This window comes from Heteronotia binoei, chromosome 5 (genome assembly GCF_032191835.1).
Source record: "Heteronotia binoei isolate CCM8104 ecotype False Entrance Well chromosome 5, APGP_CSIRO_Hbin_v1, whole genome shotgun sequence".
In the NCBI taxonomy this organism is placed as follows: Eukaryota; Metazoa; Chordata; class Lepidosauria; order Squamata; family Gekkonidae; genus Heteronotia; species Heteronotia binoei.
In genome coordinates, this window is record NC_083227.1 from 100,546,181 (window position 1) to 100,573,409 (window position 27,229).

General features: G+C 42.8%; 1 protein-coding gene across 1 annotated transcript in view; it reads left to right on the plus strand.

Annotated features, from left to right (window-relative positions):
• Nucleotides 1–791: 791 nt before the first annotated feature.
• The window catches only part of PFKFB4 (6-phosphofructo-2-kinase/fructose-2,6-biphosphatase 4), a 107,004-nt gene continuing 80,566 nt past the window's right edge, over nt 792–27,229 (plus strand). The window contains exon 1 of the mRNA XM_060239901.1: nt 792–1,220. Coding sequence (XP_060095884.1) covers nt 1,151–1,220 — 70 coding nt within the window. The 5' untranslated portion in view covers nt 792–1,150. The remainder of the gene's footprint in view (nt 1,221–27,229) is intronic.

Sequence of the window (27,229 nt, forward strand, 5' to 3'; positions counted from 1 at the left end):
ATAATTCTTTCTGGAATTAAAGTCAAGGGTAACAAGCTATTAGATAAGGCCAAAATGATTCTGTTGGTTTCAAATTAGTTTTTATGTGGAGCCAGAAGTACTTTGGGCTAAAAGAAATGGGAGGAGGCACAACAGAACCTCTTGGACAAAAGGACAGAGAGCAGATGTTCAGATTACTGCCCCAAACAATTTTTGCAGTGATTCCTCCCCAGACTGTCTACCTCATTCAAAATATAAGATGACACAGACATTATGGGAGTACTTCCTATGTTTAGCATGCATGTGGGTACAAATGTGAGTCGAGTTCCAAAGACAGGGGAAAGGTTTTTCGCCAGCAGCCATGTCTTTCCATTAACGTATGAGTCTTCAGACCTGCAGCATGACCCCGGACATGCAGGAGTTTAAGCGCAATTCTGTCAAATGGGGTTTTGCTTTTCTCCGGGCGAATGTAACTCCTACCATTGGGCAGGGGGAAAAAATACTCCGCTGGTTTCTTGAAATAATTAAGTTTGTCTTGGAGTAGAACATTAATAACAAACATCCACAAATCCGAGGACAGACAAGTTGTGTCAGCAACGGAGGACTGCGGGGAATCCGGAACACTAGTTCCGATCAGAGGACTTTCAGCGACGCCCAGCCGAAGCCAGATTCTTGCCGTGCCCCCTTCTGCGCGCCCTTCCTTCTCTAGTCATACACGAGGCTCTCTGGGACCTTTCGGGACGGAAGGAGGCAGTTATGATTGTAGGGAAGCTCTCCGCCTCTTTCCCCGCCCCTCTCGACGAGTCCCTCCAACCGGCTTGCACAAGCGGCGGGAGCGGCTGAAGCCCTTGGCGCCCGGAGCACACACGCCCCCCCCTCCCAGCGCCGCGGAGGAGGGGGGACCCTCTCCAGGGGCTTTTGCGCCCTCAGCAGGATGCTCTTGCGCCGCGTTCATGCACCGTCTCTGTCTTCCCCAGCGCGGGGGAGCTAGCAGGGCTGGCCCTCCTTACGGTCCTTGCGCCTTTCCTTAGCAGAGGCGCGGGGCTGACTGGGTGCTCTCCTTCTCCCCCCGCCCCCAGTAAAGCGGCTGAGGCTGGGTTACGCTGGCCCAGTCACGGGCGCAAGGTTGAAAAGCGGGTGGCGACGGCGTCCTCATTCAGGAACGGCACGGATGTCGGTCTCCAGGTGCTGTGGCGGCGGCAGCAGAGCGAAGCGTCCTTTGCAGGGCCGGGATTGGAAAGGTAAACCATCGCATGGCGTGTGCGTGTGGATATAAAGTACAAGCGCCTCCGGGAGGGGGGCCAGGCAGCGTTCACGTACACTGCCACTGCCGAAAGGCAGGAGCCGCTGAATCCCGCCTCCTGCAGGCTGCGCCGGGGAATGTTGATCGGCCGTTGCTTTTGCTGTTTCTTTTTCTGCCGCTGGCGCCTGGGTAGAGAGAAGGCTGCCTTTCTCGCCTTGGCCTCGCCCAAAGGAAAGCCGCATGTTGTTTGTTTTTCTTCGGGGGCCGACTGAGTCTCCTGCCGTCCCTGTGGAGAGAAGTCTTTCTGTTCCTGGCCCCGAGATCTGTCCCTTTCTTCTGACGAAGAGGGCAACTTGTCCTCCTTTTCTCCTCCCTTACTCTCACAAGGAGATGAGTCTCTGTCGGTGGCGCTTCTCTCCCCCCTGTGATAATTCATTTGCCCCTTTCCTGGTGAGGCGTCGCAGTTCTCAATCCCAGACCTTCCGTCCTGTTCTAACCCCACTTAAAACGAATGGAACTACATCCCTGTCTTCCTGCTGCATTTATTTCTGTTGGCCCATCTCCTCTTTTACTTACCGGGCTGAGCCAGGCGCGGAACCGTGTGCTGTCCGGTTCGTCCGCTCCACTCCTTATGTCGTTAGGCAATAATTCACTGGCAGAAATCAGAGGGGTTCATACCTGACTGGCAGTGAGCCCTACTGAGCTATAAGCCTTTGGTCCTGAGACCAAATTTGAGGGGAAGGAGAGGAAAACGGTATTTTCGCATGCTCAGAGGCAATGGCTGTCTGTTACTTCCGAAGGTTTTGAGGGGTTTTTAAACCACAAAGTAGCAAATAAGTAATTTAAAGAAATGCAGGGCCCAGAGTTAAACCTTGAAAACAGAGTGCAGGACTTTTGAGGTAGTGGTAGATGAGTTAGCTGGAAGGTTTTCATAGCTGAAAATGCTAACTGTTGGTCTGCAGTCTCTATTTTCCTTTTCAACAGCATTGGGCTTGTGAGGGAATTTCCACTTTTTCTGTTATTTATATATCACATGCAGAGCTTGAATCCTTGTACTGCCACTGAATCCAGCAGTGTTTTCAGTATGTTGCATTTTCGTCCACAGCGAACTGTGCTGCTGTGGGGTCTGTTGAATCTCTTCTAAATTCTGTCTCTGACAGTAGCTGTAATATTTTGGTTTTCATGATGAGCTTTGAGCAGACTAAGCATGCAGTTAATGAGAAATGCAAGATTTGTTATTGGTTGCCTTGGTCACCTTAGCCAAAGATAAATCTGCACAAGGTTTTTGCCAGGTACAAGGTTTTTGCCAGGTATTAGATGTGCCTCTAAATACCTGCAGTCCTGATGCAGGCCCTCAGCCCATGTTAAATTTCCTGCTCAGCAGCATAATTTGTTGGTAGTCCAACTGTGGAATCAATATGGGATCACCTAGCTGGATAATCTGTATTGTCAGAGCAAGATTGACTCATGCCATGTAATATTTTTATAGGTGTGTGTGTGTCTACTCCGGAACTTCCAGTTTATACATGATGTGCTGAAGAGGAAACCAGAGAGGCTCACATGCAAATGCATTCTAATACATTGTTATGTTGAGCATCTGGGAGTGGTATGATACGCCCATGGCTCCAAGCTGTTTTACATGTTACCTATATTGTATACTGCATAAATAACTTCCGTTATATGGAATGGCAGTGCTATATGCATGTGAATTGCTCTGCTTTGTACTGTAAAGCCATGATGGGGTGCAGCTTCTTCACTTGTGTATGTGCAGCGGTTACATGAGCATGATTATCATGTTGCATTTTCCATAAGAGAATCATATGTCACCTCTTGGGTTGTCACTTGCCTAATCTCAGAAGATCTGAAGGAGGAGCACCTAAAGGAGGGATGAAGAAGAAGAAGAAGAAGAAGATATTGGATTTATATCCCGCCCTCCACTCCAAAGAGTCTCAGAGCGGCTCACAATCTCCTTTACCTTCTTCCCCCACAACAGACACCCTGTGAGGTAGGTGGGGCTGAGAGAGCTCTCACAGCAGCTGCCCTTTCAAGAACAACCTCTGCCAGAGCTATGGCTGACCCAAGGCCATGCTAGCAGGTGCAAGTGGAGGAGTGGGGAATCAAACCCGGTTCTCCCAGATAAGAGTCCGCACACTTAACCATTACACCAAACTGGCTCTAGATGACTATTGTGGTCAAGTGGGCTCATAAGAGAGGAGGTGCTCCTTCAGATACACTGCTCCCAAACCATATAGGACTTGGAAGGTCAAAACCAGCACCCTGATTTGTGTCTGGAAACAAATTGGGAGCCAATGTAGATGAGTCAAGACTGGAGTGATGTGACCCACTTCAGTCAATATCCTGGTTCTAGCCTTCTGTTGTGCCTTTTCCTATGTTGCTTTTGTAAATCTTTAGTTTAGCATTCATGACTTAATTCATAGGAATCTTCCAAATTCGTAGAAAACTGCCAAATACTTCTGCAGGGTATTTTCTTTCTTGCATTTGTTTAGAATGAATCTAAAAATAAAATAAATCTTAAAACAGTGGGGTTCATGAACTTTAAGTGTTCATGAACTTCCTGAATGTAATGATTAAAGTTCTTTGGAAGTACAGCATTGTGATGACATGACTTGCAACCTTCTACAAAAACCTATCCCCCCCCCCACACACAAGCTAGTCATGTTTCTTAGTGAAATATTTTATTTTATAGTTATGGTTGTCTTATTCCACATGTGTTCTCCTAGATGAGTAATGTGGCTTACGTTATAATTAGAAACATTTGACATCTTTTATGGAAAGTAAAGTAAAACCTGATTTTAAAAACCTGCTGACAGTTCCCAGCATCAGAGAAGTGAGGCTCAAATCAACGAGAGCTTGGGCCTTTTCCGTTGCTGCCCTTAGCTGGTGGAATGAGTTGGCGGAGGAGGTGAGAGCTTCCACAGTTCCGCAGGGCCTGCAAAACAGCACTCTTCCACCATGCATTTTCATGATGGCAACACCTGCAGCAACAAGACTGGCCCATAAAAATACTACCAATGGTTTACCTCATCATACTGTGATGATCCTGGGACCTCTTAGAACAACTAACCACCACTAGAATTTAATCGCTGTTTGAAACCATGATATTAGCACATGTGGATGTTTTAGTAATTGTTTTTATGTTTTATGTTTTTATTGTTGTTTTATCTTATTTGGTCACACTAATGTGATTGTGGGACCCTTAATTTGTGAGCCATCCTGTGCCTGCCTTTGGCAGGGAAGGCGGGATATGAATTAATTAATTAAATAAATAATATTCATGTAAGTATTTATTTAATGTATGTAAAGATTACTAAATAAATCATTAATTTTGCATTAAAAAGATACTCAAAATCAATGTGCAGTAGAATTCTAACATGTTTACTCATGTAAAAGTCCCATTGAGATCAATGGGGTAATTTTCTATATTGTGTTTAGGAATGCAGCCTTAAACACCTGCTTTTTTTCCCCACTGGAATCAATGGAGTTTAAGCCTTGCTCTTGTTAATATGGTAATGCCTCTTTGGACTGCTGGTGGGAGCTTACAAGACAGTATCTTTCTTGTGAGGAAAAAATTCCTAGGAAGCATAGCAAGTGAGAGTGAAGGTTAATCATTTTGTCTCTGACATGTAAAGGGAATTTCTTTGTTTGAAGGAAGATTCAGCTATCTGAACTCTTCTCTGCAGTCTGAAGTGGATGGAACCCAGACACGCGTTTACCATCTCGGTGGTAGTTTGGGATTTAAAAGAGTTTTCCTAAAGAGACCCTTACCTCGCTAGCCCAATCTTGTCAGGTCTTGGAAGTGGAGTAGGCTCAGTCCTGGTCAGCATTTGGATAAGAGACCATGAAGGAATACCAGGGTTGCTACACAGAGGCATGCAATGGCAGACCTCATCTGAACATCTCCTGCCTTGAAAACTCTATGAGGTCTCCGTAGGCTAGGTACAACTTGACAGCAGTTTTAAAAAAGATCCCAAGCAGCTCTATTGAAAGGTAAATCCTGTGTTATTCAGTGCAAGTTAATCTCAAGAAAGGGTGCGTTCACATGTGCCTTTAGCTCCGTCTTACCCACGGTTTCCATTCGGATTTTATTAGCACGTCCAGACAACTACATCTGCCCCTTGAATGCAACTCGTAAGCATCCCGACTTGCCCTGGTTTGATGTCGGCATAATTAGACACCAGAGAAAGTCCGGTCCTTTTCTGTAGAAGTGGCACACACTTGGGTTTTTCCTGTTTGGACAGCTCATGCGGGATACTGCCCCTTGGAATGTTTGACACCCGCTTTTTGCCCCTCCCACCTTTAAAAAAAAATAAAAGCCCCAGGAGACATGCGCACAAGCAGATCATCGGGAATCTGAGGTGAGGCTTCTGCTTCTCCGATCAACACAGAATCCACGTGAGTGGAAGAACAGAAAAAAATATATTTTTTCAATGTGGAGGATTTCCAGATATCATTGTCACTGCCCATTTTCAGAAAAGTAGTTCCTGGCAGTCCCCTAGTTTGAATCAGCAACGTTAATTCCCAGAACTCCCCCCCCGCCCCTTTGAAGCAATGTTTGATTCCCCACCTCCCAACATTTGGGTGCATGTTTAATGAAAACACCATGACAGGAATCACCGTATGATTGCTCAGCAACTGAATGAAAGTGAGACAACTTTGAATCTGCTTGATTGGTTGTGTGCATGTTCCAACAAAAGAGCATGATAGCATTCAATAAGTCTGATCATTCAACAATAGGATGATATCAGGATGAGTCACATTTTTAGATACTTGTCTGATCAGCCCTGCGTCGAATCAATATTCAGCAGTTCAAATTGCAGCACTGCACACCCACTTTTAATTTGACGTGTCCTTAGCCTATAGTATTTCAGGTGGATTTGATTGTGCCCTGAGTTTTATATATCTACTTTGTGTTGTACCTCAGTAAATCTGACAAATATAGTCAAGAGTATTCATTGGCTGGCTATCATGAAAAGCTTCAGAATTCTATTCTGCTTTAGAGTTCACTTTCAACTTTCATTAATAAAACAAAATGTGATGTGATTTGTTTATTTTTAAGAAAGCTTTTAAAATTGTTCTTTCAGTTTAAAAGAGAAGAAAGGTTGGAAAGCATTGGGTTAGAGCTCTGATATATGTGGAAATTTCATTGTTAGTAATAATTTTGAGTGATTTTAAAAGCACTAATGGCTTTAGAGTGTTAATATTCTCTTTCTCTGTGCTCTGTGCTATGGTAGATTGCTAGTGAGTTCATGCTTGTACAGCCTAGGAAAAGTGACTGTCTGCTCACAAGGCCATGCATGGGAAGTGGGTTTTGAATAAGCAGGGAGGAATTGTCTTGTCATACCTGATTATGGTAGGTAGTGTTGTGACTTTGTATGCTTATAATTAACATTGGGATATTTAATTTCTAGAATTTGAAAAAAAATCTAGTATACTGTTCTGTGACTTTAAAAGAAATGTGTTGCTTGTAAGATAGTTATTACTGACCAAATTTTGTGTTTTTGGCTTGCCTACAATAGAATTTAACATAACAAAGATTGTTAGGGTTTTTTTTGAAAAAAATGCTCTCTTCCAGTTTCTGTGAAGTATGCCTTAAGGGTTTTGAGCATGAGATTTTGGAACAGAATTATATCATCCTTTTTCCATTGGTGAGGATTTTTTTTTAATCCTTTCATGATTACATGGATAAATAGGTGATAAGACTGATAGTGATTACATGGATAAATAGGTGATAAGACTGATAGTGATTTTTTTTTTCCTGGCTAGAAACATTTGCTCCTTGCTTGCTTTGCAAAATTTTGTTCTTTGCTGTGGAAAATTATCTGATACTTCTTCACTGTGTTCTTAGGATCTTTGTCTCAGAAGTCAGCAGCTTTTCTATAATTAAAGAACCAAACTATTAAAAGTATTTAGAGCAAGAGACTGACAGAGCCAGCATAAGAAAATCTGTTTGCACAACGGAAAATGCATATCTGAAAATACACATTTACAAATGTGGGACTTGCAGGGGGCTATCAGATCTATGACTATCTTCAAGAACAACAACTCTCCATTTCATCAGGATTAGTGTTTATTGAAGACAGGATAGTACCACTGGCAAGACCAGTGGCAAAATTAAGGCGATTCACAGGTGGGTGAATATATATAGAAGCGGTTAGCCATTACATGCATGCCTTTCTGGCATGAGATAAGTTCAAAATACTAAATCGCTATGAGGCAGACATTCTTACACTACAATAGTTGTTAGGAAAACACTCTAACAGATAGTGATGACTTTTATGGGCAGACAGTATTAGAGGGCCCAAATACTTTTGTTGTCTCAAGAAGCATAGCAGGTGTTTTAGAACAGAACAGTAAAATGGCAAGGGATCTCGACAGGGGCATCTCATCTCCTCTACTATTTTTAGTTATTATTAGATTTATGAATAGCCCATGCCCTACCAAGGCTCTTGGCAATGTACAGCAAGAAATAAAAACATCAAACATAAGTAAACAATTTAAAGCAACAGTTATTTACAGTGTTAAAACAGATGGCAAAATATTGCTGTTGTTGTTGCAGACTGCTAGCCATTTTGTGGGCAGGGGGGAAGAGGGCAGGATTGACTTGGAGAGCCAAAAAGGGTGTCAGCCAAGATGGTAACCATTGCTGTCCTCAACCAAAGGCCTGAAGGAGCATCTTCACTTTATAGGCCTTGCAGAATTGTAGACGATCTCACAGGGTCCAGATAGAATTTGGCAGAGTTCCACCAGGTTGGAGCCCTTGCCTTGGTTGAGGACAGCTGGATGTCTTTTGGACTAGGGACCACCGGCAGATTGCTTTCTGAGGAGGGTAATGCTCTCCTAGGGACATAACGGAAGAAGTGGTCCCATAGATTTCTTCTTTTCCTTCCCTGAACCCCCCCCCCCACACAGCTTCTTGCCTTTTTTTTGTCCTTCTGCCCTTTCCAATCACTAGCCAACCTATCTTTGCTCCCTACCCTGTGTTCAGCATTCCTTCCTTCCCTCATCCTAGCAGCCTAGAAACATTGCGGCTGAGCTGAGTGGTATTGGCTGAGCCTAGGCTTCCCAAACCTCCCGCCCTGGCGGGGAACTCCAGGTTTTCCAGCCTCTTCCCCCGCTCCCCAAAAAAACGGAAGCGGGGGGAGGAGGGGGAAAACGGCGCCAAGGCTCAGGCTGAGGTAAAGGAGGAGGCAGCCAGTGGCCCGTCCGCGCCGCCACCAACTGGCGCTCCGGGGCGGCCTCCCCTCCCTTCCCCTCGGGGCTGCAGCGGCGCATGGCCTTGTCTGGTGGCTGCTGGGGCCGGCGGGAGGCTTTGGACGGCGCGGGCGGCTGCTCGCCACGGCCTCGGGGCTGCCCGCGGTGCCGCTGGCACTGGGCCTGGCAGCAGGGCTCCTGCTCTCTGCCATGCAGCCCCACCGGAGAGATAAGTGGTTGCGCTGGCTCTCCGCCACGCCGGGGCAGCCTCCCCTTCTTTCCCTTCCCCTCGGGGCTGCAGCGGCGCATGGCCAAGGCTCAGGCTGAGGTAAAGGAGGAGGCAGCCAGTGGCTCGTCCGCGCCGCCACCAACCGGCCCTTGACGGCGCTCCGGGGCAGCCTCCCCTCCCCTCGGGGCTGCAGCGGCGCATGGCCTTGTCAGGTGGCTGCTGGGGCCTGCGAGGGGCTTCAGACGGCGCGGGCGGCTGCTTGCCGTGGCCTCGGGGCTGCCCGCGGTGACGCTGGCGCCGGGCCTGGCTGCAGGGCTCCTGCTCTCCGCCACGCCGCCCCACCGGAGAGGTAAGTGGTCGCGCTGGCGCTGGGCCTGGCTGCAGGGCTCTGAGGGGAGGCTGGGGGTTTTAATAGTAGTCTGCTCTTCACAGGGAGTAGGAAAGATCTCAGGGCAGACCGGTGCCCTCAGCCCTGTCCGCTTCCCTAATGATGGGGGCCGGTGGGGCTCAACAAGAGCTGAGTAGCCTTTGCTCCCTTAGCTTGGTTGGGGGTGTGAGTGAAGTTCTGAGGAGTGGGCTGGTAAGGAAACCAGTGACTAAAATAAAGATCAATATTGAAATGTAAGCACGTGTGCTGTCCCTTTAAATGTGATGGCCAGAACTCTCTTGGAGTTCAATTATGCTTGTCACACCCTTGTTCCTGGCTCCTCCCCCAATGTCTCCTGGCTCCACCCTAGCCAGTGCTAGTTGCACAGTGAGGAACCTGCAGGGATTTGCTGGGGATACCTAATTTCCCCCTGTATCTGCTATCCACACTATTTCTCTCTACCTGGCAACTTTCATATTCTAAGTTTTCTGTGCTTGCTTTGCTCCTTTCACCCTCCCTCAGCCACCAACCTAACTTTTATCTGCTTTTACCCTCAGCCATATTTATTATTTATTTACTTCATTTATATTCCACTGTTCTCCACAGATGGGTACTAAAGCACCTTACATCATTCTTCACACTGAGAAAGAGATATATTGATATGGTATTTGGGTTGCAGAAACTTTATGGATTATTAATCAACATGTCATTTATAAGTAATGTCAATTAATATGTAGATCCATAAAGTTTCTCCAACCCAAACACTAGTGCTAGTGGAAGCAGCACACATGAGGTCTTACTATATACATATGCAGGAGCACTCAGAGCAGTTGTTTTGGTGTATTGACATAAATTAGATTACTAGAACAGTTTATCCAATCATCGCCTTTTCTGTAAGCATATCTCAGAATCCCTTTAGTGCATTAAAGTCTTTGCCTGCCATTTCCTTCATATACTGGCTATTCTAGCATCTCAGATACACCTTCAATATATGTTTTTCTTTTTTAAAGAACCATATTTGGTGTCATACTGAACTGCATCCAGCTCTGGAACCATAGATTGCAGACCCCTGCTCTGGCTGTTTGTTTCATGATTACTGTGTCACAATTTGATTACTGTGTCACAATATAAACTCTGGGTTGGGAGATTTCTGTGAAGAGAAGGTATTTCCATTGAGGGAGTGGAACTTCCCTGCCTTCTCCTTACCACTGTAGCCCAAGCACTTCACTCCTACAGACAGCATAGGGGCATAATTGAGTCTGCAGTGGTAGGGGGTGAATTGACAAAAATTGCCCCTTTTTTTGAGATCCATACCTATTCTAGTTACTAACAAAAAATGTGGAGGGGGAAATTAGCATATAGGTAAACAGGAGAGGGATGGGAAGAACATATGAACATATGAAGCTGCCTTATACTGAATCAGACCCTTGGTCCATCAAAGTCAGTATTGTCTTCTCAGACTGGCAGTGGCTCTCCAGGGTCTCAAGCTGAGGTTTTTCACACCTATTTGCCTGGACCCTTTTTTGGAGATGCCAGGGATTGAACCTGGGACCTTCTGCTTCCCAAGCAGATGCTCTACCACTGAGCCACCGTCCCTCCCCGAGGAAGGCAAGACCACAGCATGTTCCTTATGGTTTCCCTAAACAGATCTGAATTTTATAATGCAAAGGGCATGTGGGCTACGTAATCAATAATTTTGGTTATTCTCTTGGGAAGCATACTTTGTTTAGTTGAAAACAAATGTGTTTAAATTGTTAACAATGAGTAATTTTTGTAAATCCTTGTTCAGAACTATATTAATTAGAAAGCCAGGAATCAGTTCACCCTCATTGGACAACTCCCTTAACACTGGATGTATGTTAGTTTGAATTAGGGATGGGCACAAACTGGTGGTGGTTCGTGAGAAACCACCACCGGTGGTTCCCAAACCAACACAAACTTTTCAGTTTGCCAAATGGTTCATGATCTGTTAGGTTTGCAGTTGAGAATCCAAAAGATGCTCCTGGGCACTCTCTCCAGAAGCCCACTTCTCAACCCCTGCTTTGCTGCCACCATGAGCAAACTGTCCCCCATTTTGCCTCCTGGATCATCACCTTCTCAGGGTACTGGAGACCTTGTTTTTTTCACTGCTCACACCTCCTGGCCTTCCTCTAAAACCTCCAAGGGTTGGCCTGCCAGCACAACCCCTGCAACCACTGTCAAATACACACTGTACGCCTTTTCCTTGTTGACAACTTCCTTCCCCTGCATCAAACAGTGTCTTCCCAGGGTGCTGGGGTCCCATCTAAGAATCCAAAATATACTCCTGGGCACCTTTTCCAATATACAGGGGTCCATTTCCCAACCCCCCCCCTTGCTGCTGCTATGAGCAAGCCTCCCTTTTCACCTTCCTCCTGCAAAAGTATCTTTTTAGGGTGCTGAAGACCTATTCTTTCACTGCTCACACCTCCTGGCCTTCCACTACCACCTTCGATGGTCAGACCACTGGCATGACTCGCACAACCACAGTCAAATCTACTGTACCCCCATTTCCTTGTTGACAGCTTCCTCCCCCTGCATCAAACCCCTGTCCCCAAGTGGAAGCTACTGCGGCTCTAACAGGTGAACACTGAAGGTTGGTGGAATAGTCCACCATTTCCTTGGGCACCAGGATGTCTGGCCCACGAACTTAAACTGAAAGAACCAAAACCCAGGCCATTTCATGAGCAGTTAACAAACAGTGTGATCATCAAAATGGCAGTTTGTGATCCAGCAAACTGACCTGGTTCATCACAAAATTTGGTTTGTAATTTAGTTTGTGCCTGATTTGAAGTTCTTATCAATGCTGGAACCTTGCTAAAACTTGGCACCTTGCAAAGTATTTATTAACAAATACATCAGAGTGGGAGGGAAGGTTAAGGTGACCTGAATTCTTATGAAGTTGCCTAGCATTTCTGTTGAATCTAATGCTTGTAGATCACTGAGCTTCTTTGTATAAACACAGATTTGAGGTTTGACTGTCATTTATGACCATAAATAATCAACTTGCAGCGGTGCTTGATAATTAGGAAACAATGCAAGCAAACACCTCTTTAAAATCTGTAATCTACAATATTTGTTATACTACCTAATGTTTAGAAGAAATCACCAATCCATCGAGGACAGACAGTGCTTGTCTTTGTCAGTAATGTTTATCAACTCATATCAGAATTAGGATCCAAACAGCTTAGTAATTAGGTACCATAAATTGCTGAGTTGTAGAAGAACAGGAGATAAAGGCTTAGGTAGGACAGCCTGTGATCATTGTATGGTTGAGTAAGATGGAAGTCACCTCTGAAGGATCAACTGAACAACTGGAACTATATTGATACAAAGTTAATCTGAGCTTTTAACAGATCTAAAATACAAAACTCTTTGAACATTTCATATTTAAAAGGACTAGTTCTCAGTTCTATCTGTCTTCCAGTAAGAATTTGCTGTGGGATGGCATATTTTTAATTCAGTTGTGATGAGGTAGTAACCTCCTTAAAGCACCCCTTGAGACATAGTAAAAAATTTATTTCTTTATTTCACTGACAAATTTAAAATCCTTAACTACTGTGCGCCACAGGCTTTTGATCTTACACAAAGAAAGCAAGAGACTATTAAAATCACAGTATAGCCCATTTTTCAAGTAATGTACTTTAAAAGCCAATAACTTAAATAGCTGGCAGCAAATTTATTTAGTTATTGAAATATTTATATGTCACCTTTCCCCTTGACTAAAGGCAGTTTATAGGTAATTTTTTTTTAAATTACAGATTAAACCTTCAAGTACTTCCCTCCCATTCCTAAACAACTGCCTTCTCTTTGCAGAAGCTAAAGCAGGAGCGAAATTACAAAGAAAATGTGGAATGGATTTCCTATTCAGGCCCATTGGCAGAGCAGACCAGAATGAGAAATCCACTCCACGTTTTCCTTGCAACTTAGTTTAAATGGACAGGTTTAACTTCCTAGCGTTCCTATGGCCAGCTGAAGCTTCCTGGAGTTGTGTGTTTGCAAATCAAGTGTCGATGCTCTGAGTCAGTGCTGTCTCTTTTCAGTGGAGTGAAAACTAGTGCCTAGTGAGTACTCTAACTTGGGAACCCACAGCCAAAGGGGGATATTACACAGGAGAGCCATTGCTAATCTGAGTAGACTCGGGGGTGGGGGCGAAGCTTGCAGTGCCTTGCCATTTTATGTTTCCTGGGCTGAGAGCATTTTTTTTTCATTTTCTGCTGTATGATCATTGTCCTTTTCCTTGATGTTTTATTTTTAAAAGTGCATTGTAAAATCCCACTATTCCCCTACCTTTCAATTTTAAACAAATTATTGCAAGAGTTTTAAACATGTTTGTATTTTAAGTAAAATAATATATTTAATTGTGTTTGTGTCCTTTATATATCTATATCTCCTATATCTCCTCTATCTGGCATTGTATTTTAGGACATGCATGGCTTGGCCCCACAAAGTCCCATTTCTGTCAGATCCGGCCCTCTTAACAAATGGGTTTGACACCCCTGCTCTAGGCAATGTACAACAAAGTAAAAAAAAAAATGCATGCATATAAACCAATAAAACTATTTAGAGTAAAGCAAATTAAACCCTGATGGTGTCTGTTAAAGTGCCATACATCTTTGGGGCTCTCTGTGTGCCCATTCTTCTGATCCTTATTTATTTATTTTTCTTTATTTTGTTATGTTTATATCCCGCCCTCCCCTGTCGGGCTCAGGGCGGCTAACAACAGCCAACAATTTGTTAACAACTTAAATTATTAAAATAAAACATTATTAAAATATTGAAACAATTTTAAATACAATTTCAGATGGTGTTCTGTCTTGCTCAGAATCATTTATGCTAATACTGTGGGATGGTGGATACTATGCACCCCCGTAGATGTTAAGAGCACCTCCAATTAGTTGTTGAAAGCCTGCCTGAACAGGTATGACTTGCAGGCCCTGCAGAATTGTAGCAAATCCCGCAGGGCCCTGGTCTCTTCAGGGAGGGCATTCCAGAAGGCTGGCGTAGCCACAGAAAAGGCTCTTGCCCTCGTAGTATCAGACAGGCATCCTTTAGCCCAGGGATCTTTAACAGATTTAACGAGCTTGATCGTAGTGCTCTCTGGGGCTCGTGTGGGGAATATATTGATATATTGTTCTTTATTAGTAGCCAGATAGAATTTTTACTGTTTAATTAAGTATATATTTTGCAAGTTCTATGGTCAGCCTACAATTTTTTTTTGTGTCCCCCCCACCCCTTAGTTTATCAGAGTTGCCCTAGAAAACATACGTTTGGTATGTTCTGTGGCTAACATATGCATTGTTTTTACATATGAATTGTTTTTAACTTATGTAGTAAGAAATAACTTGGGCTACTGTGTTTCCAAAAATTGTTTCTGTGAATGAGCTACTTTTTAATAACTTAACATTCAGTCTCTTAATACTCTTGAACTGCTATAGGTATGGCATTTTGGGTATTTGAAAAATGCAATTGTTTTAATACTATTAACTTTAAAAACTTGTTTTCAACCTAATTGTTCTTTTGAAACTGTGCATTTATTTTCACTGTAACATCATTCTAAAATGCTTAATTATTTTTAGTGTGGGTGATAATGTGATTCTGTTTCTTCTAATTAAATATTCATTAGGTTATATGGTACTATCTAGGTAGAAAATACTGATATCCAGATTAGTAGTGCTCAGAACACTTTTCTGGGAGTTAGCCCTTTTCAGTAGACGTGAGTATGATTCTGAGTAGATGTACTTTACTCTGAAAGCTACATATATATAAATATTATCATAGAATCATAGAGCTGGAAGGGACCTCCAGGGTCATCCAGTCCAATCCTCTGCACAATGCAGGAAACTCACAAATACCTCCCCCTAAATTCACAGGATCTTCATTGCTGTCAGATGGCCATCTAGTCTCTGTATAAAAACCTTCAAGGAAGGAGAGCCCACTACCTCCTGAGGAAGCCTGTTCCACTAAGGAACCACTCTAATACTCAAGAAGTTCTTCCTAATATTGAGCTGGAAACTCTTTTGATTTTATTTCAAACCCATTGGTTCTGGTCCTACCTTCTGGGGCAAGAGAAAACAATTCCACACCATCCTCTATATGACAGTCTTCAAGTACTTGAAGATGGTGATTATATGATCTCTCAGCTGCCTCCTTTCCAGGCTAAGCATGCCCAGCTCCTTCAACCTTTCTTCATAGGACTTGGTCTCCAGACCCCTCACCATCTTTGTCGCCCTCCTCTGGACCCGTTCCAGCTTGTCTATGTCCTTCTTAAAATGTGGTGCCCAAAACTGAACATAATACTCCAGGTGAGGACTTACCAGAGCAGAGTAAAGCAATACCATCACTTCATATGACCTAGATGTCAGAACTGGAACGAACTTCAGACGATTCCAATACTTGTTACAAAGTAAGGATCTTTATTGAAGAACTACAGTGCTAGAGCTACAAGATAACAGTAATGCCGAGTCCTGGCAGTTGGTTACATTTTATGCTATCAACGAAGTACAATAAAGCCATCATTCACACGGGTTACAGACAAGTGTCTCCTTTCCCAGGCTTCGTTATCAGAAGGGAGGATGCTTCCCTGTGGTGAAGGCCAAACGGCCTGTCTTCAAAAGGGCACCTGTGGATGTTGAACAGAGACTATCTGTCGCCCGCCAAGGAGCCCTAAATATTTGGAATAGCTATGAGACACAGGGTTAATTGCTCAGGCTATGGACTCTGTGTTAGTGTTAGGTTACAGCATGGAGTCAGTTTGGTCAATGCAGAGAGAGAAAGTTACAAGTTCTGACACTAGACACTATACTTCTGTTGATACAACCCAAAATTGTCTTTGCCTTTTTAGCGACCACATCACACTGTTGATTCATGTTCAACATATGGTCCACTAAGACCCTTAGATCAGAGGTGTCAAACTCATTTGTTATGATGGCCAGATCTGGCATAAATGGCTGGGTCATGTGTGTATTTAAGATTAGGTAGCAGAGATATAAGCTTTACGAAGGACAAAGACAAACACAGTTTTTTAAAAAACTTAAACCATGCTTAAAATGTTAGCACATTGGTCTTAAAGGTGCTTTCCTTTTATTTCTTCCATGAGATCCAGGGAACTGGGCAAAGGAAGCTGTGGCTGTTTCCTTCCTTCCCCAGGGGACTGGGGTGGGGAGGAGCCTCAGCCAATAGAAGGAAGAGAGGCTTGGCTCAGTAACTCTGCTGTGTGATTGAGAAAGCCTGGAAAGACAAGCTCTGCCTCCCCCCCCCCTTCTTCCCTCAGCCAATGGAGAAAATAGAGGTTTTGCTCTGTAGCTCTTTATTTATTTATTTACTTTAAATTTCTATCCCACCCTCTCCGCAAGCGGACTCAGGTCGGCTAACAACATTCATATTTACAAGTTAAAACTAATAAAACATAGTTACAATTTAAAACCATTTCATGGTGCTGTACCACAATTGTGCGATTGAGCAAGTCTTGCAAAGCAAGCTATTATGCAGAAGGAAGCAAGAGAGAGGGAGAAGGCAGCAAATGACAGCCAGTTGCTTGGGGGTTCTGATAGGAGCCCTTCAGGGGCCTGATTCTGCCCCCTGCATGTTTGACACCCCTGCCCTAGATCCTTTTTGCACATACTACTGCTAAGACTGTCTCCTCCATCCTATAGCCATGCATTGGATTTTTCCTACCTAAATGCAGAACTTTACATTTATCCCTGTTAAAATTCATTTTATTGGTTTTAGCCCAGTTTTCCAGCTTGTCAAGATCATCCTGTATCCTGTTTCTGTCTTCTACTGTATTTGCAACCCCTCCCAATTTAGTATCATCTGCTAATTTAATAAGCGTTCCCTCTACTCTTTCATCCAAATCATTTATAAAGATGTTGAACAAAACAGGTCCCAGGACAGATCCTTGAGGCACTCCACTTGTCACTCCTCTCCAAGAGGATAAGGAACCATTCACAAGCGCTCTTTGGATGCAATCTGTCAACCAGTTAAAGATCCACCTAACGGTAACAGGATCCAAACCATATTTTACCAACTTGTCAACAAGGACAGTATGTGGAACCTTACTGAAATCAAGATCAACAATGTCTACAGCATTCCCCTGATCCAGCAAGGTAGTCGCTTTCTCAAAAAAAGATCAGGTTAGTCTGACATGACTTGGGTTGAGAGGCAGTTTGGTGTAGTCGTTAATTGTGCAGACTCTTATCTGGAAGAACCAGGTTTGATTCCCCACTTGCACTTACTGGAATGGCCTTGGTTCAGCCATAGCTCTGGCAGACGTTGTCCTTGAAAGGGCAGCTGCTGTGAGAGTCCTCTCAGCCCCACCCACCTCACAGGGTGTCTGTTGTAGGGGAGGAAGATAAAGGAGATTGTGAGCTGCTCTGAGACTCTGAGATTTGGAGTCGAGGGCAGGATATAAATCCAATATCTTCTTCTTCTTGACTTGTTCTTGCAAAACCCATGCTGGCTCTTAGTAATCACAGTCATCCTTTCTAAATGTTCCCAAACTGACTGTTTGATTATTTGTTCTTAAACATTTCCAGGTATAGACATCAAGCTGACTGGTCGGTAGTTATCCGAATCCTCCTTTTCCCCCTTCTTAAAGATGGGGACATTTGCCCATCTACAATTTTCTGGCACCTCTCCTGTTCTCCAAGGATTCTATTATTATTTGTTTATTAAACTTGATGAATTGCCCCATCCCAGCTAGTGCCAGGCTCTGGGCGATGTACAACATTAAAATAAAATACATATATTAACATCAATAAAATCAGTTACATTAAAAATACATTACAAACCCTGACAGCATCTCATTTAAAGTGTTATTGTTCAGTCATTACATCAAGGGTGGGGGGGATCCCCCCAACATGGGGTGGGAAGAAGAAGGTGCCAGCATGGCAACCACCGCTGTCCTTGGGCAAAAGTTGGGCAGAACATCACTGCCTTACAGACCCTAAGGGACTGTAGAAGATCCCGCAGGGCCCTGATATCTTCTGGTAGAGCTTTCCACCAAGTCAGGGCCAGGACAAAATACTGGTATAATTTACGGAGAAATGGGGGGAAAATCAGTTTATTTTATAGGTACTGTGCTGAATGGAAGAAACCTTGCAAAAAGTATGTAATGAGTTCATTATTTTACAAACTGGAGTCATCTCAGCACCATATTTCATGTGAGTGTGGCAGTTCTATGTATGAAGTAAGTGTGTTAAGTGTTAGAAACCATCTCCTTACCAGCCATTTATTTCTTCTTTGACTTAGATCACTTGATGCTTTCTTTTTAAAATGATCACAGATACTAGAATTGGCTATTTGCGGGATAACATGCTTGAGGGTGGAGAACAGTGGTAAGGCATGGAAAGAATTCTGCATTCATCATTCATTTTAATTGCTTACTGTTTTCAAACTCCCAACCCCCTCCTGTATATGATTGAGGATTGCTAGCCTAGGCCTTAAACATCAGCCAAGTATACAGAAAGAATGACAATCTTGATTGTCGCTGACATTCATTCGACAACTGACAATGGTGTGGCTGAATAATTTAATAAACCAGCAATTTAATAAACCAGCATTTCTGATAAGCATGCCAAATACAACTCTTGCAGTGGCCCCAACTTCTGTAACCTCCATTATGGTGACCCCAGCAAACTATACACACCAAGAGGTAGAGGATAAGTGATGTTATTTGATTGGGTTTGAGAAGATTTTAATATTTATTTTCTCTATATTTGCTGAGATGCCTGGAAGAGTTAGCAGTCGGGGGGGGGGTGTTTCCTACAGTGCCCACAAATTGTTCTGCTGAGTGCCTACAAACTCCATTGTCTCTCTTCTTAAAATATGTCTGCTAGGGGATACTGTGTGGGCTTTAAGTCACCTGTCATCAGCATGCTGAAGGCATCCAGATCTATTTTTAGTTTCAGTGATTCCAGAAGTTGTTATTGCAACTATAAATGACTGAACATGACAGAGGGCTAAAAAAAAAAAGCAATTTGAAATAGCAGTTGGATAAGGCAGTTGATGATAGTGGACCTTGGGGAAAGTCAATTTACTTATCCATTATAAGGGTCACACAGCACAACAAAGATATTCCTGAACAAAGTTACCATACCTGAGACTCTGTGAAGCAGCTTCTAGTCAAAGTAGTCAGTACTGACCTTTTTTTGTCCCCAGCCTTTTTAAGCCAGAAGATACATTTGCAGTTCTGGCACAAAATTGCTACTGCAGGAGGGGGAGTCAGCCACAAAATGGCTGCCTTTGTTTACTTTCGGTCATATGGTAAACATCTTTCTGCTGCTAAAGCAGTTTAAAAAATCCGCACAGCCAATCAGATATCCAGTGGCCAATCATAAGCATTGCTGGGTTAAATAACCACATGGCCCCACCCACTTTCTAAATACCTTTGGCAGGCACCAGGAAAAATGTTGGTGAGAGCCATGGCACCCATGGGCAATTTGGGACTTTGGTGGCAAAAGTCAGAGTATATCACAAGTCCAGAACCTCTTTTAAAAACTCAGAGCCTTGATGTACATATTCATGGGAGATGGATTTTATCAATTTATTTATTTTACACAATTTCTGTTCCTTTTTACCCTCTCAAGGGCTACTAAGCCAGCTAGCCAATTTATACATAATAAAATAACATTTAAAAACTATTAAAATCAGCCCCAGAACACCAATGGATAATTAAGTAACAGCAAAAGTTAACATTAGCCAGAAAAGTGGGATAACAGAGGGACTGTTAGGCAAAAATAAATTAATAAATAAAAATTCACTCATCAGTGGAAGATGGCAACTGAAGTGAATGAACAGACTGTTCTCCTTGGGGAGAGAGTTCCAGAGTTCTGCTACTGAGAAGGCCCTCTCCTGGATTGCCACCTGCCTGATCTCAGAAAATAGTAGTCGTTTGTTTTTTTGGATGCCTTCATTTGCATATTTACTAACTCAAACCACATCTTCAAAGTGAGGAATGTACTGCGTCTTTCCAGAGCACTTAACACAGCTTCATCGGATCAGTACTTAGCCCCGGCGCTAGGGGTTCTGCTGCCCCAGGCAGAACCCTGGGCCGCCCCCCCCCGTTGGACCTATTCATGGCATGATGATGTCATGGCACAATAATGTCACAGGAAGTGACATCATCGTGACAGCATGTTTTTCACAAGTGTTCTTTCTCAGCTCCGATTGCTTGGACCCGAGAAAGAACACTTGGTGTGCCCCCTGCCTAGCTCTCTCTGGCTTCAGAGGGAGCTGGGCAGGGGGCGCGTCATTCTTTCTCAGCTCTGAGCAATTGGAGCTGAAGAAGAACACTTGCTGCATCCCCTACCCAGCCCCCTCTGGCTTTGGAGAGAACTGGCCAGGGGGTCTGTTGTGCTTTCTCGGCTCTGATCATTCGGAGCTGAGAAAGAACACTTGGTGTGCCCCCTGTCCAGCTCTCTCTGGCTTCGGAGGGCGCTGGGCAGGGGATGCGTCATTCTTTCTTGGCTCTGATTGCTTGGAGCCAAGAAAGAATGACATGGAGTATCAGGGTCGATGTGACCCTGCTGCAAGGTGGCACCCTAGGCAGCCACCTACCTCACTTACTCTCACGCACCAGCCCTGTCAGTGCTTTCTACAAAACCTCATGAGGTTTCTGTCTCCCAGGCCTACCTGAACTGAGGATAAATTTTACTCCAGATGGTTAAGAGTTTAATTGTTCATCACATTACATAGGTTGTTCCTGTGGATCATAGTTCTGGTGGTTTCATAGTACATATTTTTCAGTACAAGTGCTTTTAAATTTCATATAAAACTAACAGCTTTACATTTATGGCATTGTTTATGATATATCATTTCTGATACCTTTTTTGCATTGTTTTTCTAACTTTTGTAATTGTTGTCCAGTTGTGTTGTTTCTTGGATGACTTATGGCAGGGGTGTTAAACATCCAACCTGTGGGCCTGAACCGGCCTGCCCAGGGATTTAGCCAGGCCCACAGGGTCCTCCCCCCCCCATCCTCACCCTTTGAAGCTCCGAGGCTGCTGAAGTTCCCAGCTCCTTCTTCCTTGTCTTTGCAGACTGAAGCAATTCTGGGGTTGCAAAGCTGCAGAGAAGTAGTCTATCTGGGAGTGGTCTGTCTGGGCACGGAGACCTTAATGGGAAATCTGTTCTGTGTTTTCCTCACAGCTTTGTCTGTGCTGCAATGTGTGTGACCTTGCAAATAAAGGGTCAATGCTTTGAGCCAGCATGTCTCTGCTGAATGGACCTTAGAACTGGTGCTTATTCTAACCTGGGAACCCAGAGCCAAAGAGGAATATTACACTAAAGGAAAAAGGAAAAGGAAAGGTCCCCTGTGCAAGAACCAGTCGTTTTCGGCTCTGGGGTGACGTTGCTTTCACAGTGTTTTCACAGCAGACTTTTTATGGAGTGATTTGCCATTGCCTTCCCCAGTCATCTACACTTTTCCCCCAGCAAGCTGCCTACTCATTTTACCCACCTTGGAAGGATGGAAGGCTGGGTCAACCTGAGCCGGCTACCTGAACCAGCCTCCGCTGGAATCGAACGCAGGTCGTGAGCAGAGGGCTCCGACTGCAGTACCGCAGCTTTACCATTCTGTGTCATGGGGCTCTTATTACACTGAAGAGCCATTGCCAATCTGAGTAGAGCTGAGAGGAGGGGGAGAAGCCATTCATGTTTTCCTAAGCCCAGAGCATTTTATATTTTTGGTTTATATTTTTAATTTCTGCTGTGATCCTTTTGCTTTTTTCTTGATGTTTTATTTTTAAAATTGCATTGTCAAATCCCACTATCCCCACACTTTTCCATTTTAAACAAAACATTGCAAGAGTTTTAAGCATTTTACGTAAAAGCATTTTGTATTTTAAGTAAAAAATAATATCTTTAATTGTGTTTCTCTGTATCCTTTATAAACTTTATATCTCCACTACCTGGCATTACATTTTATGATATGCATGGCCTGGCCTCACAAAGTCCCATTTATGTCATATCCCACACTTGTAACAAATGAATTCAACACCCGACTTATGCTGTCTGTTTATATTTTGTGATATGCCTTGAATGTCACCAAGAGAGATGGATTATAAATAAAGTAAATAAAAATTGCAGAAGGGTGCTACAAGTTGTAGAAGAGAACTTTTAAAAAGTATTGTAATGCTGAGAAATTTGAAGTTTGTGAATTTAAGATTTTAAAAAATTCTTTAAAGTGTTTTCAGTGTGTTGTGCCATTTAGCCTAGTTTACTGCCTGCCTTAAGATATGCAAGGCTCAGTTATAAGCTAAGATATTTCAAATATTTATAAGAAAAATGGTGAAACCTGTTGTGTTGAGGGATTCACTGCTGTAATTTCAATCACTAACAGGACAGTAAGTATTTTGAGGACTCTCCTTTATGCCTTGCTTTGAGAGTAATCAATGTTGTTGCTACAGTAACAGCACGTACTGGATTACACAATCTCTGTTTAGACTGTGGGTGTGTTGTGAAAGTGGTAGAATATTCTATGCCATGTTCTATGCACTAAGCATGTTTTCATTGAAAATTACTTCAGTTATTTCAGTTTTTTTGTCCCAAGTCAGAACATCCAATGCTTACAAAAATCCAAAATATTTTGAAGAGGAAGAAAGAAGAATAAGCTTTCTTTTCAGTTTCCCACTATCATTCACACCAAATGTCCTCTTGGAAATGCAGTGCAGAAAAAGCAATGTGGTGAAAATGTGCAGTGATATAGACACTTCTGCATAGAAAAAATTCTTTATAGTTGGATATACCTTTTATTTGACTTTGGAAATGTGTTTATTATAGGCTTCCCAACCTCCCCCCCCCGCCCTGGCGGGGGGGGGACCCCCTGAATTTGCAGCCTCCGCCCCCGCTCTCCAAAAATCCGGAAGCGGGGGGGGGGGAAACGGTGCAAATTTTGGTGCCACTCGCTCTGGGCCAGTGAGAGAAAAGAACATGCGTGTAGGCTCCCCAATCCCCAGGTCCCAGCCTGGGCTCCCCCATTTTTACAGGCTTCTCCCTGCCCCCAGTCAGCTGGCCACCCCCCCAGTCATCCTGTAGTTGTAGAGCTCCTGCAGGTTAGAAACCTGCAAACTGATCCGTTTGTAAAATGTGTGTCTTTAAGGCTGCACAGGAAACAGGAAGGGCTCAGTAATAGTTTCCATGGAGAACGGCCCCTCCCTTTCTTTTGCAAGTAAAGTTCTGCAGGAAGAAGATCTAGTAAGTATTTGTGTGTGAGAGAGAGGGAGGGGGCAGGGGATTCCCTGGTTTGGAGGCCCTCCCCCCCTTTAGAAAGCATTGGGGGGAGGGAAATGTCTACTGGGCACTCTATTATTCCCTATGGAGAACGACTCCCATAGGGAATAATAGGGAATTGATCCGTGGGTATTGGAGGCTCTGGGGGGACAATTTTTTAGATAGAGGCACCAAATTTTAGTATAGCATCTAGTCCCTCTCCCCAAAATACCCCTCAAGTTTCAAAATGATTGGACCAGAAGGTCCAATTCTATGAGCCCCAAAAGATGGTGCCCCTATCCTTAATTATTTCCTATGGAAGAAAGGCATTTTAAAAGGTGTGCTGTTCCTTTAAATGTGATGGCCAGAACTCCCTTGGAGTTCAATTATGCTTGTCACACCCTTGTTCCTGGCTCCACCCCCAATGTCTCCTGGCTCCACCCCCAAAGTCTCCTGGCTCCGCCCCTAAAGTCCCCAGATTTTTCTTTGATTGGACTTGGCAACCCTAGTTTATTAGGAGTTATATCATGGAGAATTAAAACCACTGACATGTAACCTTGGTAAGATTCAAGAAGGATGTTAATGGCACAACTGTGGAAACAGCCACCAACCACCTGTACATAATGTAAAAGGCCTAGACAGAGTCTGGCAAATGATGCTTACAGAAAGGATAGCCATCTATGAATTCATATTGTCAAATAAGATTAGGAATCAAGAAACATGTATTTAAATGAACCTGGTTTCTGTTTATTAGATTTTTGAATATGTCTTACCTGTGACTCTTAGTTAAGAGATATTGAAATGCATATGGAAGATGTATTGATAACATTGTTAAGTTGTATATAACAATTTCCCCTTCTTCCCTTTTTCTTAGCTGAACAGACTCTTTTCTTCTTTGTTTTTCTGTTGTTTAAATAAGTATGTGACCCAGCTGAGGATGAATAAAATCCTTGTGTATGTCAGATTATGGCACAACAGAGGTTGGTAGTAATTCAAAACAAACAAACTAATTTATTTTACTTCTACGGGGAAATGGTCAGGTAGGTGTCAGGTTTGGAATTTAGCTGGTGTACAGGAAACAAGGTAACTTTGTATAGTTATAAACAATAGATAGTTTGTCACAATCAAGTAGTTATTTTGATACACAGACAAGTCTTTAAAACTGTGATCTTTTTACAGTTCTTGCTTAAATTAGTGTTTCTTTGTTTCAGAATTAATTTAAGTCTGAAAACTAGGAACACACAGGTTCCAGTTTTCCTTCTTAAGACTGGGATCACTCCCTTTTTCTAGGAGCTGTTTCTCTCATGGAAGGACTACTCATCCCATTTCCCAGATTCTGGATCCTCCCTTGACCCTTCACTCTTCTTCACTGTCCTTAATGGTTCTAATTGATATTCTTAACTGTGACTTTTAACTGTAGAATTCCATTTGAATCCCCTGTCAGTCAAGGCTTTCAGACCAGGTTAACACATTAACCCTTCAGCTAATAGGATGTTCTCATTGCTTCAAGGGAGGTTTTTTCAAGCCTCTCCTGTGTAATGGGGTATACTACGTATTTGCATTTTATCATTCTAAAGTTCCAACTGGTCAGATCTCATATATAACTATATTCTATTCACACAACTTGTCTATGGCCATGTAGACATCACTTCTCCAAATTCACACCACTTGTCCAAATTCCATTCTCAAAATCATGTAAGTCAGCAATAGATACATTCATCAAATACATATATAATGCACTCACCAATTTCAGTAAAATAAATCTTTTATTAGAGTATCATTTGGATAACCTGTTATTAGAATATTAAGATGTCGGCTGAGAGGTGATATGATCTCCATCTTCAAATACTTGAAGGGCTGTCGTATAGAGGATGGTATGGAATTGTTTTCTGTGGCTCCTCCTCGCCCCAGTCCCCTGGGGAAGGAAGGAAACAGCCACAGCTTCCTTTGCCCAGTTCCCTGGATCTCATGGGAAAAATAAAAGGAAAGCACCTTTAAGACCAATGTGCTAACATTTTAAGCATGGTTTAAGTTTTTTTTAAAAAACTGTTTGTCTTTGTCCTTCATAAAGTTTATATCTCTGCTACCTAATCTTTCTGTGGCCCCGGAAGGTAGGACCAGAACCAATGGGTTGAAATTAAATCAAAAGAGTTTCCGGTTCAACATTAGGAAGAACTTCCTGACCGTTAGAGCGATTCCTGAGTGGAACAGGCTTCCTTGGAAGGTGGTGGGCTCTCCTTCATTGGAGGTTTTTAAGCAGGGGCTAGATGGCCATCTGACAGCAATGAAGATCCTGTGAATTTAGGGGGAGGTGTTTGTGGGTTTCCTGCATTGTGCAGGGGTTGGACTAGATGACCCTAGAGGTCCCTTCCAACTCTATGATTCGATATAAGGGCACGTTTCCTATGCTACTGGCATTGTTGCTACTGGCATTGTTGCTTTGTATTTATTAGATCTTAACTGTTTTCTGAAGAAGGAATCTGAAACGCTATACACTTAGGAGCTGCATCCTTGATCTTGAATTGGTCTAGATTATTTTTAATTGACTTCGGTGATTTTCAACTTCAGTGACTTCTGATTGGGACTGTTCCTTTTTTGAAATCCACTGCTTAGGAATGTTGGAGGTTTTTTTTTGTGATACAGAGCTTGAAAGTTTTATCTGTGCCTCTTTGGTTACTCTATAAAACTTTGGCACGGGAACATGAGAATATTGTAGACTGTTCCTAGAGACCTGTTTCTTTGTATTTTTGGAAGTTGCACTTAAAATTATTATTACAAGAAGATTCACACGTGTATTGTTGTAAATTGTTTATTTAATGAAATAGCATTGTAGTTACAGATTTGTTCTATTCTTTATGTATCCAGACATTAGGCCCTGGTGTTTGTATAAACATATTTAAGTGGTTAATTAGTAAAACTGTTTCCTACATTCTGAAACTGTTGGTTTCCTTGGAATCACTTATTTGGGGAACAGTAAAGCATAACATTTTCCTGACCAGGATGGTCCATGCTAGCCCAATCTCTTCAGAACTTGGAAGCTAAGCAGGGTTAACCCTGGTTAGTACTTGGGTAGGAAACCACCAAGGAAGTCCAAGGGTTGCTATGAAGAGGCAGGCAATGGTAACTTCTGTTCTTCTCTTTCCTTGAAAACCTATAGAGATTTACTTGCTTGTATTTCATTTACATAAAAGATTATAAATTGGTGGCAGTAATTTTAACTTGAAACAGTTGGCTATTCCATGAAACAAAGACTATTCTAAACAATTTTTTTATTTGGCTCCCAGGAGGAACAGCCATGAAGTAGAAATGTATCTGGTTTTGCATCATCAGTTTATGGGATAATACTTTGCTTCCTGGATAATGTCATTTTAGGTTGTGCCTGGATACTTATTGGTTGCCAGTTACAAGGGGAAATGCTCACCTTTAGAGTCACTGACACTATTTCCTCCTCTTGCATTTCTGGGATTTTCCTTGTATTTCTCAACTAAGTAATTACCTCACACATTTTCAAACAGCATTAATTCATTGCAACATTATTTTTTAGAATTTGCTTAATGATCAGTTATCACATTAATACCAATGCTTTTAGCTTTGTTTATAAAGCATCATGGCAGTATAACTTAAAAAAGAAAATGAAAGTTGTAAAAGAAACTGAGATTTTGTGGAAGCTGTGAGATTATGAAGATATTCAGTATTTTCTCCCTTAACAATTCTTTAATTTGATTTTATCAGTTGGTATTTACTGTCTTCTGCATTACCTATCTGCCATTTGTCTCCCTCTTCTCCCACATTGCTGTTGCTCTTATGTACACTTCTGTATTCCTCTTTGAATAATTAGTGAATCATATCAAGCAGTTAAAATATAAAGTGTGCCTTCTCTCCAATTAATGTTCCAAAAATTGGTGGGACACTTTTTTCTTTAGGATGCAACTGCAGATATATATGAGCAAATTAAGGAATTTTGTAGCTC